This window comes from Epinephelus fuscoguttatus, linkage group LG1 (genome assembly GCF_011397635.1).
Source record: "Epinephelus fuscoguttatus linkage group LG1, E.fuscoguttatus.final_Chr_v1".
NCBI lineage: Eukaryota > Metazoa > Chordata > Actinopteri > Perciformes > Serranidae > Epinephelus > Epinephelus fuscoguttatus.
Window position 1 is genome coordinate 37,791,374 of NC_064752.1, and position 20,077 is coordinate 37,811,450.

Sequence of the window (20,077 nt, forward strand, 5' to 3'; positions counted from 1 at the left end):
CCACTGTTGGGCCTACCAACAATAGAGGCCATGGGACTGGTATACAGGTTGATGAAGCGACTGTGACACAGACCGAGGCAGACTTCAATGCAGCATACCCAGCAGTGTTCCAAGGGCTTGGCAAGCTGAAAGAGCCTTACCACATAATGCAGCAGTACAGAGAGAACGCCACATCCTACCAGCCGTTGACCAAACACTCGCAATGATGTCAGAGGCAAAAGTCTTCACAAAACTAGACGCTTGATGTGGCTTTTGGCAAATCCCATTAACACCAGAGTCACAACCCCTCACAACCTTCATCAGTCCGTTTGGGAGATACTTTTTCAACTGCCCACCTTTTGGTATTGCATCAGCTCCCAAACATTTTCAGAGAAGGATGTCGCAAATGTTTGAGAACTGAGGGTGTGTTGTGTCATGCAGACTATGTGCTCGTGTATGGATGGAACAGAAAGGAACACGACAAGAGACTACATTGTGTGCTGCAGAAAGTGCAGGAGAAAGGCCTCGCCAAGAAGTGCGAGTTTGCTCAGGAGCAGACAGTATTCATTGGTCACAAGGTCTCTGAAAAGGACATCGAGCCAGATCCAAATGAAGCAAAAGCGATCCTACAGATGCCAGAGCCAACATGCGTGGAGGATGTTCGTCGCCTTATAGGCATGGCAAACTATCTGGCAAAGTTTGTACCGCAGCTGGCTACCATCACCGTGCCACTAAAAGACTTACTGAGAGAGAAAAATGAGTGGGTCTGGGGAGAACCAAATGGACGGCTTTTGAAAAGCTGAGAGAAGAACTGAGAGCACCAAAGGCCCTCACTCAGTACTCCAACACAGCGGAGACGAGAGTAGCAGGTCCCAGGAAAAAACCTCATCACTGCAGACAAGTTGTCAAGAGCTCCACTGAGTGACGCACCGTCCTCTTGAGACCTACAACTAGAAAAGGAGGTTCAACTGTTTGTCGATAATGTGGTGTAATCTCTCCCTGCTACGGACACACGGTCGAAAGAAATCAAACAGGCACAGCAAACAGATGAAACATGCAAAACAGTGGCACACTACTGTCTAATAGAATGGCCAGAGAAACATGGATTGCGACCGGAGATCTCACCTTACCGGCAGGTCAGATCAGAGCTGCATCTGGCAGGAGACCTTCTCATGAAAGGGGTAAGAATTGTCATACCTCAGGCCCTCAGAGAGGACGTCATAAATAAACTTCATAAAGGTCATCAAGGAATCTCCATATGCCGTGCAGAGCCCAGGAATCAGTAGGGAGGCCTGGTCTCTTTGCTCAGATCAGAAGAACAGTAGACCAATGCAAAATATGCCAGAGAAACAGAATACAGTACAAAGAACCTCTGATCCAGAACACAGTCCCTGAGCGGCCGTGGCAAAAAGTAGGGATGGACTTATTTGAGTGGACAAAGAAGACATACTTGCTGATTGTGGACTACTTCTCAAGATACATTGAGGTAACAGAGCTCAAGGTGACATCAGCTGATGCAACGATTAGAGCTGTGAAGGAGGCTTTTGCTCATCATTGATATCCGGGGGCTGTAGTGTCTGACAATGGCCCACAGTTCTCATCAGAGGCATTCAAAACCTTTGCACAAGAGAGCAGTTTCACACACATCACGAGCAGTCCCTGGTACCCACAAGTAAATGGCTAGGCTGAACGTGCTGTCCAGACAGTCAAGAATCTGTGGAAGAAGGACACTGACCAAACCAGAGCACTACTGACATATAGAGCCACACCCCTGGCACATGGGTTCTTACCTGCACACTTACTGATGGCGAGAAACCTGCCAACATCACTACCCCAGTCTCAAAGAAAGCTTGATTCTACATGGCAGGCCTTGCAGGCTTTTCGCAGGAAGGATGAGGAAGAGAGGCGTAAGCAGGCTGCAAACTACAATCTCCGCCACCGATCCAGAACACTCCCAGAGCTCACCTCAGGACAGAAAGTGTGGATCACCACAGAGGAAGCTCCAGGAACTGTATTAGGAACAGCAAACACACCAAGGTCTTACTTGGTAGAGACTGAGAGGGGTGTACTAAGGAGAAACAGAATCCACCTTAGGGCCACAGGGAACTCTCCTAGACAGCCAGCCATCACTGCATCAGGCAGGGTTTCAAGGGCTTCAGAGAGACTTGATTTGAAGTGAAAAGTGAATGAGAATTAAGATGTTCCTGAGTGTTTAGATTATCTTGTGTTGTTCAGTGTTATAGAAAACATTCCACACAGAGTTGTTAAGCTGAGCTTTATTTTGCAATAGTAAGTTGCAGTGTTAAATGTATACCTTATTTTAAGAAGGACATTGTTCAGTTAAAAAGAGGAGGTGTAGTGGTGGACTACATTACCCATAATGCCATGTACTGCCTGGCACATTCATTCAGTAAACACACGTTCTACTATGTACCCATGGCGTCCCGTCTCCCTCATTCTACAGGTCTCAAAGGTGGCCTTCATCTTGTCGGATTCCTTCATCCAGAACTCTCTGACTTTCTATGTCTCCTCCTTCTATGCATGGAGACTTTCTTGAAGTGCAGAGATTTGAAGAGTCTCTTCTCTCTTCTTGCTCCAAGTCTTGATGTTTTGTTGAGCCACGTGCAGCTCTCTCCCCAACGTACTGTAGGCTGGCGACCTGATGCTTCAGGTTAGCGTTTTCTGAAGACAACTTTGACTTGACCTTTTCCAGTTCGGTTTCAAAGGTGGCCTTCATCTTGTTGGATTCTTTCATCCAGAACTCTCTGACTTTTTCAGTCTCCTCCTTCTGTGCATGGAGGCTTTCTTAGAGAGTCTCCTCTCTCTTCTTGCACTCATTTTGGTCTGACTTTGTGGCCTCTAAAGCCTTTTCCAAGTCGTCAATGTTTTGTTGGGCCACGTGCAGCTCTCTCCCGAATGTCCTCTGTAGAGTGGCAACCTGATGCCTCAGGTTAGTGTTTTTTGAAGACAGCTTCAGATTGTCTTCTTCAGCGGCCAGAAGAGCGTGTCTGAGCGAATGTATATTCAAGCTGGGACTGAGGTACTGCTGCTGCAGGTGGAGCATACTGCTGCTGTTGCCTGGGATACTGAGTAGGGTTGCGAGGCTACACCCTACCAGATGTCTGAAAGACATAAATACACATTTTAGCTAAAACGAGGTGCGTCCTCAGTGGTAAAAAAAGTACTCAGATCATCTAAAGTAAAGGTAGCAACACCTCAATGTAAGAATAACCTTTTGCAAGTGAATATCCTGCATTCACAATTAGACTTAAGTAAACGTATGGAATTATTATCAGCAAAATATCCTGTGCTATTATTATTATTGGCTCATTGGATTTTAATTATTAACTATTCATTATTCTTATTTACTTTATGTCCTAAGGGGATAGTCCATAACAAATATGTACAAAATGGAAATACAAGTACAAGTAGCTGACACTTTGGTAACACTTTATTTGGACAGTCCACTCACAGAACATGTATAGAGTATTTGTGACATCTCAACAGCTTATTAGTTGAAATTCAACAAGTTAACTGTTTCACTGTGACAATTCATGAACATAGCCACATAAATAATTTAGTGAAACTTGAACTATTCACTCAACCAACCTATGCAGTAGAGGTTGAGTCAAGAGAATATAATGAATTGTCACATACACTCTTTAGATAAACATCTACAGATATAGCAGATCAGTTAAGCTGTTGAAATGTTACAAATACTCTGTAAACTATCTGTGGGTAGACTATCCAAATTAAGTGTTGCACCGAAGTACAGTTCTTGAGTAAATGTACCTGGTTTACGTTCACCATTGTACAAGCGATAGCTGTTGCAATCGCTTGGTTAAACCTTAATGCACTGTATTCTAAATAAAATATATCTAACAGTATTTCTCTGTACAAGTCATAAGCTGTAGCATTTTGCTGTCAGGGTAAAATAAATGTATAAACAATGACATATTGACTCATCAAACTGTTTGAAAATTGAGCCACAAACCGATTGATTGTATTTGTTTAAATGCAATCAGACCTAATATAAAGAAATGAAAGAGCACGCCTCAGTTCTAGCTCAGTGCCAAATGAAATTTGCCCCCCAAAAAGTCTCTTGATTAAATGAGAAAATCTTACCCTTGATCTCAAGTTGTCTCTTCTCTCCATGGTGAATGGATAAAAGAGTTGTGTAGGAGATCAGGATTCAGTTGGTTAAAGAAAACTGTTGACAGATATTCACTTATCGTTCACTGACTGTAGCTCACCGTAGTTCACCGTAGTTGACTGTCTGAGTTGACGTACTGACACATACTTCCCTTGTGTGGTGGTTCTGATGAAAATGTTCTAGAATGTTGCACCAAAGAGATTCTTTGGACCAATCACTGTGTTAGTCTATAGTATGAATAGTGTCCCAGAGGGCCTTTTCACTTTTTTTTTTCCACATCTCAAAATCTCAAGAAAGTTCATCAATGCTTTGAAAATGGATTATCTAGTAATCAATGGGCAAGACATGTAACCTTGGTATAAAAAAAACCACATGAAGTGAAATGCAGTCCATTTTCAATGCTGAACCAAGGAGGTGCCATGACCTTACAATGAAAAAATAAAGTGTCAACACAAACAAGATCAATCAATTAACCTGTTGAAATGATATTGCTTAAAAAATAAATAAATAAAGGTAAATTCAAAATCCACTGAAAGATACTAAGTCTGCGTAAGTGGTAGATATTATTAGTAACTCCTCCTATGCATTTATGAGGTGACTTCACATTTGTTAATGTCTGTGTAAATATGCTTTGCCACATATTTACTGCAACACAACGTAATATATAGGAAAAAATAAATACAATGAACTGAACAAATGTAATTTAGCTTTGGTTGGGCTTTATCGTCCCTGATGTTGTCACAGTCCATAATTTTATTTCAGCATTTGAGAGGGACACATATGAAACGGGGTTTGGGGTCTTCCATTATACAAATCTGAGTATCTGAATTCTGGTAAAATTTTTATGCACCAATTTGTGCCTTTTCTGCATCAATTTAGGATACAAATGTCTCTTATTTTTGTTTTTATTGAGGGCTAAAAATGCACAAGTCCTAACTATAGAGGAGTACGTGTGGATACAGATGTACCAGTGTTGAGCTCAATGAAAATGAATAAATGAATGTACGAATAGCTTCATGTAACGTTAGTTTCTCCTGAGCGCCGGTAGAGGATGATAGAGATAACTTCACAGCCGCTATAAATTCAACCTTTTCGTCCTCTCCCGGCTGCCGTCGCCGGTCCGGGCTGCCCTAGTGAACCATAGATATATCTATGCTAGTGAACGACAGCAGTCCGTCCACTGTAACGTTACCGTCAGCTAGCTGTCTTTCTAGCTAGTCACAAACATGGCGAATGTGGTACTGGAGTTTAAGGCTTCAGCCGGTGACTCCGAGCCACAGAGTCGCCCTGTCCTGTTCATCGGACAGCTGCCCAACCTGCAGAAAGTCGGCTGGAGCCAAATTAAAGGAAAACTGCAGCCGGTCGTTAGCAAAGAGGTAATATTGTGAATGAAATGACAGCTACTGTTAGCGCTATGCTAACCCAAGAAAGCGCTAGCTAACACCGCTAGCTAAATTAATGTAATGTTAACGTTAACGATACTTGAACACCATTAGCTAGCGAGCTAACGTTATCTAGTCTCATAAATATAACACTTATTAATCAGTTTGTTAGGCTAATAAACTAGTATTGATGTAGCTGTAGAAATGAACAAGACGTTAACTGTCTTGTCACCGATAATTATTTTCTGTAAGTTGGTCAGTGGAGACGTGAATTTCAACGTCAGTCTTGTTAATTATAACAAATAATATAACTAGTGTCTAACTTAATTGCTTAATAAACATTAATGCAAGTTGTTGGATCTTAACTAGCACTTTACCAACACCACTTTATTTACTTTTTAATCAAAACATTTTACAATTGTTGAGTTGAGGTTGAATTTTCCATTTCCACGCTTTGAGATAAATTCATTTCCCAGATAATGGCAGCATTGTATGGCCATGAGAGTAATGTTCTTAAACTGGGGGACATTTTGTTCATGTAGTTTTTTCAGGGTGGCACTGAAAGGTCCAGTGATCAGACTCAGACAAAAATACCCTGCTGTCATGGTATCTAATGGAGCTCGAAGCAGACAGTCGTGCAAAGTCCTCACAGGTGCTTGTGCAAAGGTGAGAGCCAGTCTATAAAGAGAGACTTGAGAGAGGGAGTCTGTGAGGTCAAGGAAAGGTCTCCTGTCAGTCCCAGAGCCTCTCAGTATCCTCCGACAATGATTAACCAACATTATTTTCTAATTGTACTGCTCTAATTATTCCTGGGTGGTGAAAGGTCTTTGCCGTACTTGAGCTGGTAATTATGACACTGTTTGGCTGCACCTTCTCATTTTTAAAACGCCTCGTCACATTTTCCATTCACATATTGAATGATTTCCATTTGCTATCGGTCGGTTTAGATGCTGGGAAAAATTAAGCATTCAGCAATCTTTAAAGCGATCAAACTTCGCACACACGTATAGACACATGGATGAGTCTTACAGTCTTACATGGTTCGTGGCAAACAGTTAACAGTTGACTTTCTTGCCCTAAACAGTGATATATAGAAATATTGTCCTGGAAGGTAGTGTAGTGTAGCTGCAGACCAAGCTTTCTCATTTGCCTCATTAAACTTTAACCATGCAAATGACTGTAGAGTCTACATGGATTGTTTATTTCATTATAGATGAATGTGCCAATCATTTTAGATTAGCTGTTTAGCCCTGGAAATTGGTTAAAAAATGCCCCAAACAATTTTCCAAATCCCAAATATATTCAGTTTACAATCTCATACAACAAAGAAAAGCAGCAGTCCACACATTGAGAAGTTGTAACCAGGTAGGCTAATGTTAGAGAGCTTTGCTTGATAAATGATTTAAATGATTAACCAGTTATCAAAATGGTTGCAGATGATTTATCCAATATGATTGATTAAAGCTGCACCTGGTTACTTTTATAAAAAAAAATAACCTCTTGTCATATTTGCTGAAACTGTAACTATATTCACAAAGTAGTCCATGAGACACTTGCCTCCTCCTACTGCTTCTAATGGCAATTGCTAGAATCTACCATGACTGTTGGAAAAAAGAGCAAATTGACTACAACAACATCCAGGCAGCGCTGATCAAATTTGAATCAGGATTCTGTTTATGCATTGCCTATTTCTGGCCTCATATGTCTTCAGAAACATATTTTAGTGTGCTGTTTATCTTTTAAATGGAGAAGGTTTGTTCCATATGGTAGGTGGTGCTCTGTTTGTATTTTCAACATGGCGCCCAGGTCACAAACTTTATCATTTTACAGTCAAACAGTACACAAAAATATGTTTCTGAAACTGTTTTAGATGAGAAATAGGCAATGCAGTAACACAATCATGATTTATATTTGATCAAAGCTGCCTAGTTAGACCAATTGACCACAGTTAACGAGCAGTGACTAGCATGATTGGTTGTTTTCGTTCACGTGCTGTAATGCCATAAAAAGCACTACAAGAAAGCAGAATAGCGTGATTTTTTTTCCCCCACAGATTATCTGTCTCATTTAGTGCTGTGTGAATATAGTAGCAGTTTCAGTAAATATGACAGAAAGTTATTTTTATAAAAGTTACCAACCACAGCTTTAATCCACCAATTGTTTCTGCTCTACTGTTTCAATAGTAAATCTTAAATGTTCGTTTTGCCTCAGATCTGGCAGGCAGCTCTCGGCGCTTTGAACCCGAACCCCACGGACAGCTGCCCTCTGTACCTCAACCATGCTGCAGTGGCTGCCCTTCCTTCACGGGTCAGCAGGCACAACAGCCAGTCCTCTGCTCACTTTGTGTCCCGTCTGGTCCGTTCCTGCCTGCCTGGGGGGAACAACCGCTGCATTGTGGTCAGTGTCTCCAGAATTGTCTGTTGTCTGTTGCATAATAGTTAGTGAGTGTGAAGCGAATTTCTTTCTTTTTCTCACCTCCTTCAGGGAGCAACTTTAGCTACAGAGCAGATCTGCTGTTAATACAGGTTACCATCCTTCTATGACTCCCTCTGGGAGTCCTATGGCACTTAAATCTGGGTCACCCAGTAGAGGGATAGCTTATGTAGCCAAGTGACTGATATGAGTGTTTCTGTCCTCCTCAGATGGTGTGTGAGCGTCCAGATATGTTTGCGTCCGCCTGTGCCATCGCCAGGGCCTTCCCCCAGTTCTCTCGCCGCTCCTCGTCTTCACGCAGGGCAGAGAAGAAACATGTCGCTGTAGAGTTTTTGATTGTTGGGCAAGAGAGCAGTCCTTTGGATGTAGCAGAACTTGAGGTACTTCCTTGTTCTTTTTGGTTGGTTTGGTTTTGCTCTTTGTTTGCTCATCTTTTTCTTTTTTAACATGATCTTTCAGGACCAGTAAGATGCTGCGTAGAAATAATATATTTTTGAACCATTATGGTTTATGTTCACTGCAGTTTGTCATAACTTAAGGCTTTTCTTCTCTTCAGTGTCTCACCAACGCTGCTCACGGAGTGCGAATGGCAGCTCGGATTGTGGACACACCGTGCAATGAGATGAATACAGATCACTTCTTGGATGTAAGTAAAACTCCACCTTTTTGTTGATGTTGTTGACTCCACTACAGGAACATTTTGATGCAGCACCCTGTCACTGACATTCATTTCTGTTTCAGGAGATCAAGGCTGTGGGAACTGACCTTGGAATAACTCCAGTGATCGTTCGTGGAGAGGAGCTGAAACAAAGAGGATTTGGAGGTAACATGCCTGTATACGTCTCTTTATGTCTATGATTAGCTTTTATTTCAACAACTCACCTGCTTGAACAAGGGGTTAACTATATATGACCTTTTTCATTGAATATTTTTTGTTGTTGAAAATGGCAACAGTCACTTGAAACAAAGAATATGGATGCATTAAAGCTAATTTTGCTCTGTTGCTCAATTTTATTTATATATAAACTAGTCCATACCCGGGGATGTGTTATGTATAGAGGAATAAGAAATCAAAAACAGTGTATTAGAGGAGATGCAAAATCAGAGCACTGTAAATGCACTGTGTAATAAATATTAATGTAAGACAAACAATACAGTATTTAGAAACATGGTTTATGGCAAAATACGTGGAGCATAGTTTTGGCTGACGGCACGGAGGCACGTGCGTGCGTGGGGCCGTGCGCGGGTACACACGCAACACGGAGAAAGAATTAAAGAAACAGTGCAAAGTGCACAGCGCAATGTTTAGTTTGTAATGTTTGTAGGCTAATATCAGTAAAGTGAAAATATGTAATGGCTGGCTCGTGCACACAGACACAGACGCACGTTTGTTCAGTTAAATAATTACCTTAGTCTTCAGCAAGTGTTGGTGCTTGCAATTGCATGTCCCAGCCATAAACTGTGGTCCGAGCGCAGGTGTTCTCCGCGCATGCGCTGCTAATGGTGCTCACAGTATGAATGGGTAGTGGGAAAAAAAAAAACGCGAATATAAACAGTAGAAATGTGGGGAAAATGCAAAAACGGCATTGTGGCTGTCTGCACATGACCAAGATGAATATATAAATAAAATGTGGTATTTATTTACCATCTGCTATTTTAGAAATTATTATTCAGCAACTAACAAAAGTTCATTAATCATAAGATAAATTGCCTTTGCATTCATCCAGTCTGAAACTTAATTAACTTTAATTTTATTTTTACTTTGCCTCGACATTTTTATTAAATCCAGTAAAACAACTTCATCCTTCCCAATATATTAAACTCTTATTTGAAAAAGCTTAATTTCAGTATTGGGAAAACAACGTGCCTCTATAGAGCAAAAAGCACATACATCTGTCCTTATCTAAGACATGACAAATCCTCAGATTGATCATTGGTAGTTAGGATTATTTATTCGTCGTCTTTTTTTTTTTTTTTTTTTCTTACCGTGTCAGGCATTTATGGAGTTGGCAAGGCAGCAGAGCATCCTCCTGCATTAGCAGTCCTAAGCCACACACCAGAAGGTGCAACCCAAACCATCGCATGGGTGGGCAAGGGCATCGTGTATGACACTGGAGGACTCAGCATCAAGGGAAAGGTACCCCCATTTTTCCTCTGGAAATGTGTAACTATTTTGCATCATGAGCATCATTAGAATTGTTATGCTAATGCATGGGAACATCACTGCAGTAATTATATAGTGAAATGGTTCAAACCTGCATATTATTATGTTTTACCTCTCTGCATTTATGGTATACCATACAGGAATTTCCTAAAATACGATGTTAAGACTCTAGGGATGAGTCGACATAAAAAAATTTCAAACCAGTTTGAGAATAAGATAAACAGCTCACTGGACCGATACACCGCATTTTATCATGAGGTGTCTCGCTTGACTCAGCCATAGATTGTAAATTAAGATGGACAACATGTTCCTCTATGGGTATAAAACCCTAAATACACACTGCCACTGTATTTAGTGGGGTTTTTTTTAGTAAAATAAGGAGACATGTTGAAGATAATTCCTCATTTGATCATCATGAATCAGCTGTTCATGTTACCATCTTGATGCTTTAAAAGGGAATAACAGGAATAAAAACAAACAGGGTGTCTGACTGAAGTTTAGCTCAAAACAGTGCACTGCATCTCTCACGGACAGTAGGGACCCCTCCAAAATGTCACAGTGTTTTGGCCCATTCACTCAACACCTTTCAGACTGCTGTCTTGAAAAAACCGAACTCTGCAGTCGTCTTGGTGATCCTCGAACCTGCACGCTATGATCTGCTAAGCTTTAAGCCTATTCGCAGTAATCCGTTCACACGTAGTTGCTGTTGCATGCAGCAGTTTATGTAGTAGTGTCATATGCAAACATAAAATTAGAGTGCAGATAAGATCCCATTTCATCACATGTAAATATGTTTTTTGGGGGGTTTTTTAGACCACAATGCCAGGGATGAAGAGAGACTGTGGTGGAGCTGCTGCCATTTTGGGAGCTTTCAGAGCTACTGTCAAACAGGTGAGTTTGTGGATTATCCCTTAGCAGCTGTCACAGCTGTTCTAGCCTTCTCTGTCTCTCTGTAGCAGAGTTATTTTAATCAGACTCTCTCCTCTGTTTGCTCTAGGGCTTTAAAGATAACCTCCATGCAGTGTTCTGCCTGGCAGAGAATGCAGTTGGACCCACGGCCACACGTCCTGATGATATCCACACTCTCTACTCTGGAAAGTGAGACCATCTTTAATGATAATAATATTATAAAACTGCCTGATTTGATTTGTCTGTGCCCTCACAGTATGATTGCACATAAACTGGGCTGTGGTGTATAAAAAAATAATCTGTCATCTGTGTGTGTGTGTGTGTGTGTGTGTTTTTTTTTTGTTTGTTTGTTTTTTTCTCTCAAGGACAGTGGAGATCAATAACACTGATGCAGAGGGCAGGCTGGTGCTGGCAGATGGAGTAGTGTATGCCAGCAAAGACCTGTCAGCTGACATTATTCTGGACATGGCCACACTGACGGGGGCACAGGTGGGTGACTGTATTTCCAACCTCTATTACAAGTCAGTAAATATGGACATATGGACAAAACATTGGCAGCGTTTTATTCTATTTTTTTTAATCAACACAGTCCTCAAAGAGAGCAAAAGCAACAATGAATTTAGCCTCCTAACAACAAGTATTGTTTTTGTATCTAAAACTTCTTTGTGTGTCTTTTTTTTTTTTTCCCCAGGGGATCTCCACAGGGAAGTACCATGCAGCTGTGATGACTAACAGTGAGCAGTGGGAGGTTGCGTGTGTGCGCGCCGGCCGCAGCAGTGGAGATCTCGCTCATCCCCTTGTCTATTGCCCCGAGCTGCACTTCAGCGAGTTCACCTCTGCCATGGCGGACATGAAGAACTCTGTGGCAGTAAGTGACAAACTACTAATTCATCAAAACCAAATCCACAAAGGTCATGGAAATCTGATGTACCGTAAAACTTCAGTTAAACGCCGAGGTACTCGCCAGGTGTGGCTACACGTTTTGACAAATAAACCCAGGTCTCCATTACATGGCTAAAGTGCAACACACACCGCCGCCGTACGCCGCGTGTCAAAACGCCCGCCTCCATTATATTCTATGAACCAACCCACACTGGCGCTTTTCAACGCACAAAGCTCTGCTTCAGCCCACTGCTCTATTTCCAGCGAGGCCGGCGCTCATGGCGGCGCTGCGAGAAAAGCCTTTTATGTGCGTCTCGTCTCGTAGGATCAACTCCGGTTGTTTCAAATTTTTAATGAGACGACTTTGATAAGAAACTCACCCGTGAAATTCATGTTGTTGTTGCCATAGACATATATACATAGACGCCGCATGGAGCGCTGAGCCGTACGTCAACGTCGCCGCCATATTGGATGTGGCAAGGCTGCACTATAAACTAATAGAAGTGAATGGACTTAATTTCATAAAGTGCCTTTCTTCAAAGAAATTTACGTTAATGCCTCTCGTTTATTCATTCACACACACACACACACACACACACACACACACACACACACACACACACACTAATATACTTGGGAAACAGTTAGGCACCAAAAACAATGTATTGTGTATGTGTGAATGAATAAATGAGAGGCATTAACATAAATTTCTTTGTAGAAAGGCGCTTTATGAAATTAAGTCCATTCACTAGTATTAGTTTACAGCGCAGCCTTGCCACATCCAATATGGCGGCGACGTTGACGTATCGCAGCAGCGGGCAAACCCACTCGATGCGGCGTCTACGTATATATGTCTATGGTTGTTGCTTCAAAGTTTTTCCTCTTCTTTTTCCGTTACTAGCAGTTGGCAACCGTTGGCAACTAGTGGAAGTACAGCCACCTAGCGGGGTGGGGTGGGAAATACATGTTGACAGTGCCGCTGCGCGCTGCTGCCAGTGTGTGTTGAGGGCGGCCCTTGACGGCCACAGCGCCGCGCCGGCGGCGGTGTGTGTTGCACTTAACTGTTATATATTAATATTTAACCTCTTGTGAATATGGACATCCATCCCCACCACCATTAGCTTGATTACATTCTCCACAATTTAATCGACCAATTCATTTTACTGAAACCATGAGCACCAGAGTATTGTTGATTCAGATTTATGTGCATGGTAAAGGAGAGACCAAAAAAGTGGTGACTTCCTACCTTCGAAGCAGTCATAGAATCTGAATATGTGTCCATTCCTTAATTATTTTTATTCCTTCTGTCTGTAAGAGTCCACCGAACAAGAGGATCAAAATGTTAATTCATCTGAGTTGTGAATATGGTTTTAAGAGGATAAAGAGGTGTTATTGTGGGTATGCCGTAATACTCCGATGCCCGAAGACGAGTGTTTTAAAATCTGTCTCTGTCTCTGTCCATTTGTCCCAAATATACACAGGTTGAGTTCAGTTATTGAAACAAATGAATGCTCAGGCTATTTAGCAACGTTTTACAGTATCTGACAGTTTGGAGGACTACAAAATTAAATTGTGTACTTTAAAAATACACTAAAAGAAGTACACTAAATAGGCTTACTGGCACTTGTTTTTAGACATTGTCCAGTGTCATTGTAGCTCACTGTTCCTGCATCTCAGTTATCTTTTGCACATTGTGCTAGGGTCAGTACAGGTTTTCACTGCTTGGTTGGTCCAATTTAAAGCTCACAACAACCAAGGCACTTCTTTATGTTCACATCAGAGCCTTGTCGGAATATTTATTGGTGGAGACTCTACCTTGAAGGTGACAAAGTATCTGGAAACTCGAGTTAATCTTGCTCTTTTGACATGGATCGATGTAGATAAACAAGGTAGAGTAGCTGTGCTTGATCATATACAGGTGGTAGGTGATGCTGTGTGAATTGCTAAACATAAAATTTTGATTTTCAGTAAATCTGCATAAATGGTTGGCGTGTGCACCAAAGGCAGAATGTAATTTCAATGACAAGTATTACCTGGGAGGCAGCACTTGAAAACCAGTAACAAATGACTAATTTCCACCGCATGATTCTGCTTGATTTGACTCGCTTTTGGTATATTGGTATCCACTAGGTGTTTTTCTTTATTTCATTTTTCACTGCAGATCTCCTTCAGTGTAGGTGGAATTTTCAGCTGTTTGCTGTTGTGACACTCCTTTTAGTGTACTTCTTTTAGTGTATTTGTAAAGTAAACAATTATTTTTTGTCCTCCAAACTGTGACATCATTCTCAATGATCTGGATCCTTTCATCGGCAATCAAACAGAGGGACATCTGCTCTGCACTTCATCAGTGGTACTGCATAGTGTGTGTAGCTTACGGTGTAGTTTTGCAGGCTAAGTGAATAAAAAAATTATATCTGCTATTTATGATTTAAAAATGGTGGGTTTGTGCACGCAGTCCCATGTCACTCAAGTGATGATTCTCTGCGACCAGTCACTGGTCTGCAGTGTTTCAACTGATCTTCCAGTATCGGCTCAACTTGCTTTAAACCTCAACCAAGGTGGTACCAAAAAACATACCAGGCACTATTTATAACTTTTGACAATGGAAAACTAAAAAAGAACATGTCGAGTTGAATCGAGCCGTGCCGTACCATGCAATGGAAATGTGAAGTTAGTATAGAGATCACAAAGTATTTCAAGTAGGATATTTGTTTGATGACCGACGTTGTTATTTATTTTGAGGAGTTGCTGATGTTTATCATCCTTCTTGTTTTGACAGGACCGAGAGAATGCCCAAAGCTCCTGCGCCGGCCTCTTCATTGGTTCCCACTTGGGCTTTGATTGGCCTGGTGTCTGGGTCCATGTTGATATCGCCTCTCCTGTCCATGCTGTGAGTAACTGGGAGTTGGTGTCAAACAAATATTGTGCAATCAGTTAGTGCTCTGACTTTCACCCTGAAACAAATCAGGTGATAATCATAACTTAGTGAAGTGAAAGTTTTATTGGTTGCATGATATGTCATGGCTTCAGTTGATAAAGACAGATGTGTACATAGAGCTATACAGGATCACATAAATCCAACTTTTGATATCAAACCTCCAGCCAAGGACTAACTGAGCTTAATATTTTTTCACCACAGAGTAATGGAAATACATATTATAATGGTCCAAAGATATTTGTATCTGCGTATGAGTTAGTTTATGTCTTGATGCAATATCAGCTGTGGAAAATATTCTTGTCATTTTATTGACTCAGTAACCTGAAAGAAGAGAGTCAGCAGAATGTGTAAGGAAGTTGGCTGCTGTGACGCATCACATGTCCTCTTGGTTTGACTAAAACTCATGTTGATCATTAAAGAATAGGTCGACAGGTTTTCAGTCAGGTGCTAACATGAACCCTGAAACAGGTTTTTCCTGCTGTAGTCATTCCTCCTGTTCATACTGACAAGGCCTAGGTGCATTTAAGTGGCAGTTTTTTCCTTTATACCTTTCTGGCATTTCAAGTTTTACTGCTTATGACGGTATTTGTGTAATTAAACAACTGTCAGCGTTCATTCAAGCTGGGCAGAAAGAAAATTAAACTCTCTAAAATTGTCTCGGTTAGTCCTTCCACTGTTCCAACTATCACCAGTACTGGTTTGGTCGAAATAAACCATTAATTCAGAGTTAGGTGTGAAAATATGCTGGTTTTACATGCGACCTCCCTTTGGCATTGCTGGCTTTATTGCTGTAACATTATCCCCGCCACTCACAGTCACCAACCGTATTTCTCAGCTCAGCTGCCTGTTCCACCAGTAGAGAGACTGACCTCTGGTGGAGTGTGCTGTGCACTGCAATATATCACCTGAAAACAGGATCTCTACATGAGTTAAACAGAAAAACATGTTTCTGACTGTATTGAAAATCATACTTTTTGGGATTTTTTAATACCCTGATATACCATAATGTTGGGTTCACACTGGACCTGGAAATGCCACAAAATGCACTGACTTTCCATGAAACGCTGCCTACTACTTTTGCCACCCAAGTTTAGCCATTGGGCTGTTTACTGTAGATGTGCCGCAGTGCCAATCACCTTGCCTAGTGCAGTCTGCAGTGATAATTTCGGTGTCTGGTCTCACACACATACACACACACATACACACATAAATACGCAGACCTATGTGTGTTTAGAAAAATGCAGAAAAACACAATTGCTTGCTGAACAGCAAGGCAACTGGGCGCTTCCACTGCAAGTGTGACCAAGCCTGATACTGGCCATTAAAAGATCTGCTCCTAATGCACATTCATTTTATATAATGGGGGACAAAATCTACAGTGGTTGGTCTGTGCAAAAAAAAAAAAAAGTGTTCAAAAGTTTACTTGAAAATCAGTGAACCTGATTATCAGACTGTTTAACTATTGCAGTGACTGTTAAAAATGGGCCTGTTGGGAAAAGGCCGATTGCTTGTCCTCTGATATTGCTGCTTGTAGAGTTGTACCGATGCCAGTATCGGAAATGCCTCCGATGGCTGCACTTTAACCTGTGTCTTGATCTGTGTCAACACTGGATAATAATAATTAAAAAAAAAAGTTTTATGGCATTAACTCTACTAATATGTATTTATTTCTTAATATTTTACATAGAGTTTTAGGAGTCGAGACATACAACAATTCATATCCCATCCATTTTTATTTTACGCGCTGGTATCAGATCGGTACTTGGTATTGGCAGATACCTAAGGTTCAGGGATCGGAATCAGTATCGGGAAGGGAAAAAGTGGTATCGGTACATCTCTAGCTGCTTGCAGCGTTCTTGAGAATCGCTCATCCAAACAACTTCACACTTGACACTGGGCTTCCTTGGATCCTGAGCAATACACCTGCCATGACATAGTTGTAATGCTGAAGTATATGCATCATTTGCTGACAGCTAGCTGTTTGGGACCAAGCTATTTCCAAGAATAAAGGCATTCATTCAGAAGGTTACATTGCTGATGCTTGAAATGTTTGAGTTTGCTACAGTGTAACATCACCAGCCTCTCTTTCTTCTTCTGTTCTTGAATGTACTGTAGCGAGCGACAGAGAATGAGCTGTACCTAGCATGCCCTTCAGCAGTGTAACAGTTAATAGGGACCCTCTCTTTTACACTATACAGTGTGGACGTAATGCACAACTAATAAATATGTCCCACAGATCTCAACAGCTTGCACTCAACACATCACTTCCTCAGGCTCTCAGCAATACACCTGCCATGAATGAAGTCGATTGGATGAATGGTTTTTATGGAAAAAAGAACAGACAGACAGAGACTCCTTCCATTTTGGTTCGATATGGTTTTCATGTGGTACAGAAACTAGTTGCAACACCAACACCTGCAACACCAGCTTCCTCTGCGGATAGGCTGATTTCTGCTGCTCGGGCATTATGAAACTCATAATACAACACTTTTAAAGGAAGTAAAAGCAGCTGATCTCACTGATCGTGACTGGGGCTCTGTTATACCTACTCATTATGTCTTACTTTAATTCAAACATTCCTGCGAGTGTGTCAGGATTGTGCCAGCCTCTCATTTAAAAAAACAAAAACAAAACAAAACCCTGTTCTATCCTGGTCCTGTGATTCAGCTCATAACAATTCGTCTGATAATCACTTATGGCACGGTCACAATGAGCATATGCAGATGAGTGCCTATCACCTGCTGAGGTGATATTCATGTTGAATGTGGGAGGTGCCAGGTATGACGCACAGAAGTTAGTTAAGAGTAAAGTTAGCTTGCTAGTTAATGTAAGCTAGCTAATAACTGGGTTCACGGATTCTTAAAAAGCCTCAACGGCATTGAATTCATTTACCTAAAAATAAGGCCTTAATTAGTATTTAATGTCTTAAATCACTCTTTCAAAACTCTTCAAAAAGCTAAGACATAGGAAGTACGGTTTATAAATCGTTTTTTCTGACATTGCATTGGAAAATCTCAATAATTGGTAACCTACATATATATTTTCTTAAACAATTTACGGCATGTTTCTTGCATTAGCATCACACAGATCAGGATAGCAGAACCAGCAGCACTCATTTTACCCTGGACAACATGGGGAATTTTGAATTTCAATCAAAGATTTAGTGGCATGTCTGAAACCAATACAAGGCAATGCATACCAGGTTCAGTGTACTTTTTGCCAATTCTTTTTTTCAAAACTTATGGTTGGGTTCAAGGCAGTGGAATCCCACATGCAGAGTGAGGAACACAAAATTACCCAAAAACTTGCCAACAAACAGCAGGTATTTCCAAGTTCTGTTTACCCTCATCTCCACCCCGCAATGAAAAAGTCACATTTTATGTTACAGTAAACATTTGGGCAAAATGTTCTCTAACCCTACAGAACTGATCTCAGTTCATGTTTTTTTTTCCCTACTATTTTGCTCATTGTAAAATAGGTCTTAAATGTCATTCTGAGCAGCGTTTAAGTCTTAAAAACCTTGAAAATAATGCTGGGACTTGGCCGGTCGGAGTTCAATAAAGTTGAACTTGACATAATGTGAAGATGCAGACTTGCTTTGCCACCTAGGGGAAGGTTTATTCTTCCTCTGTGCACATTGAAAGGAAGTGGAGTTTACCAGTGTTAATTTTGCTCATGTGTGAGCGTACCTATATAACATACTGAATCCTGCAGTATATATTTATCCCTCACCAGTTCAGTCTTGCCTCAGAAATGATTTTACAACTTCACTGTAACATTTACAGAGAATCGCATTTTAGACCAAACAGTCTCATGTTTCAGTCACAACCACTCTGAATGAAAAAGAGAACTTTACTGGCAATGGAATAAAGATAACTGCAGGGTAAGTTTACGGTAACAGCGCTGGAATCTGACCTTTATTTTTTTGTCTTATGTTCGGTCTCTGCAGGGGGAGCGTGCCACAGGATTTGGTGTTGCTTTGCTAATGGCCCTGTTTGGCCAGGCATCCGATGACTCCATGCTGAACCAAGTGTCTCCTCTGGGTGCAGCCACCAACATGTCTGAAGACCAGATGGAGCGCGACTGCAAGAGACGAAGACTGGTGTAGGACACACGCCACGGTTTACTCCCCAAACCCTGACCGCTCCGCTGCCTCCACACACCGAAACCGTTGAAACAAGTGCTCATCCGGTTAGAATTAAAACATTTTAAACTGTGATCCTGTGTTTGATTAAATTTCACTGAATAAAACAGTTAATCAGAAGTAAATCAGGTGTGTTATACATGATGAAACACAGGCCTTCATTTGTCCTCATGACTTGGAACTTGCTGCACTGATCAACTCCGTAGCTTCTCCATCTTTCAGTTGCTCTTGAGGAAGATGCATTGATTATCATGAAATCTGAAAAAAGCAGGTGGTCTATCTTCATGTCAGATTCATTAACCAATCTTTATTTTGTCCAGCAATTATTCTTTATAAATGTTTATATTTTACGTTGTCAGTACACCTAATGTCAGTTCAAAGTTTTACCTCATAAAACCTTGTTTTTTTAAATATCCACCTCATCTGCAAGCATTGTTGTACGTTGATACTTTGATGCAAATCAAGGATTATTGCATACATGTCGTCTTTGTGAAAAATACTGCTTCAGGATCAGCAAAGCTAAAGTTTTCTGTTTTGGTAACCACTGCACTTTGTACTCACCCTGTGTATAGTTGGATTGTGTGATCTCTGGACCAAACTGAGGAGTGAGTGCGTACTGCGGTTTTTAACAGTTTCACAACGGTGTCAGATGAGTAACTGACAGGCAGTGCCACAATATGCTTTGTCAGCACAAAACACACAAGATGTTAAGTGTAACTTCAAGTATTAGACAAAATCCAGCGAAAGTATGATGTTTTTCCACCCTTGTGACAATCATGTTGTCCTTCAATAAAGGCGGTGCCATCTCACCTCTGTTTGGATGTGAAATAAAATACAGAACGCTGACAAAAATGTCTCATGTCAAAGTACATGTATCAGCTTTTTTGTTTTGGTGGGAGAAATGATCAGGAAAAAGCTGTCAAGTGGACATTGAGTTCAGATTTCTTCCTCAGGCAAGAATCAACTTGCACATTCACCACTTCAAAAGTTTTATCCCACCTAAAATTAACTTCAGTAATTGATAGTGTCACACATCACATGTTGTCTTGAGTTTCTGTTAAAAGGGTTTTTTGTTACACAGCTCTGCTGAAGC

General features: G+C 41.1%; 1 protein-coding gene across 1 annotated transcript; it reads left to right on the forward strand.

Moving 5' to 3' along the window:
* Positions 1 to 5,257: 5,257 nt before the first annotated feature.
* npepl1 (aminopeptidase like 1) lies at positions 5,258 to 19,793 on the forward strand. The gene is made up of 12 exons (XM_049576224.1): positions 5,258 to 5,508; positions 7,726 to 7,911; positions 8,157 to 8,327; positions 8,504 to 8,593; positions 8,689 to 8,770; positions 9,942 to 10,084; positions 10,925 to 11,002; positions 11,109 to 11,209; positions 11,386 to 11,509; positions 11,712 to 11,888; positions 14,682 to 14,792; positions 18,790 to 19,793. The coding sequence occupies exons 1-12, from the start codon at positions 5,359 to 5,361 to the stop codon at positions 18,946 to 18,948; spliced, it is 1,572 nt and encodes a 523-aa protein (XP_049432181.1). The 5' UTR covers positions 5,258 to 5,358; the 3' UTR covers positions 18,949 to 19,793.
* Positions 19,794 to 20,077: the final 284 nt, after the last annotated feature.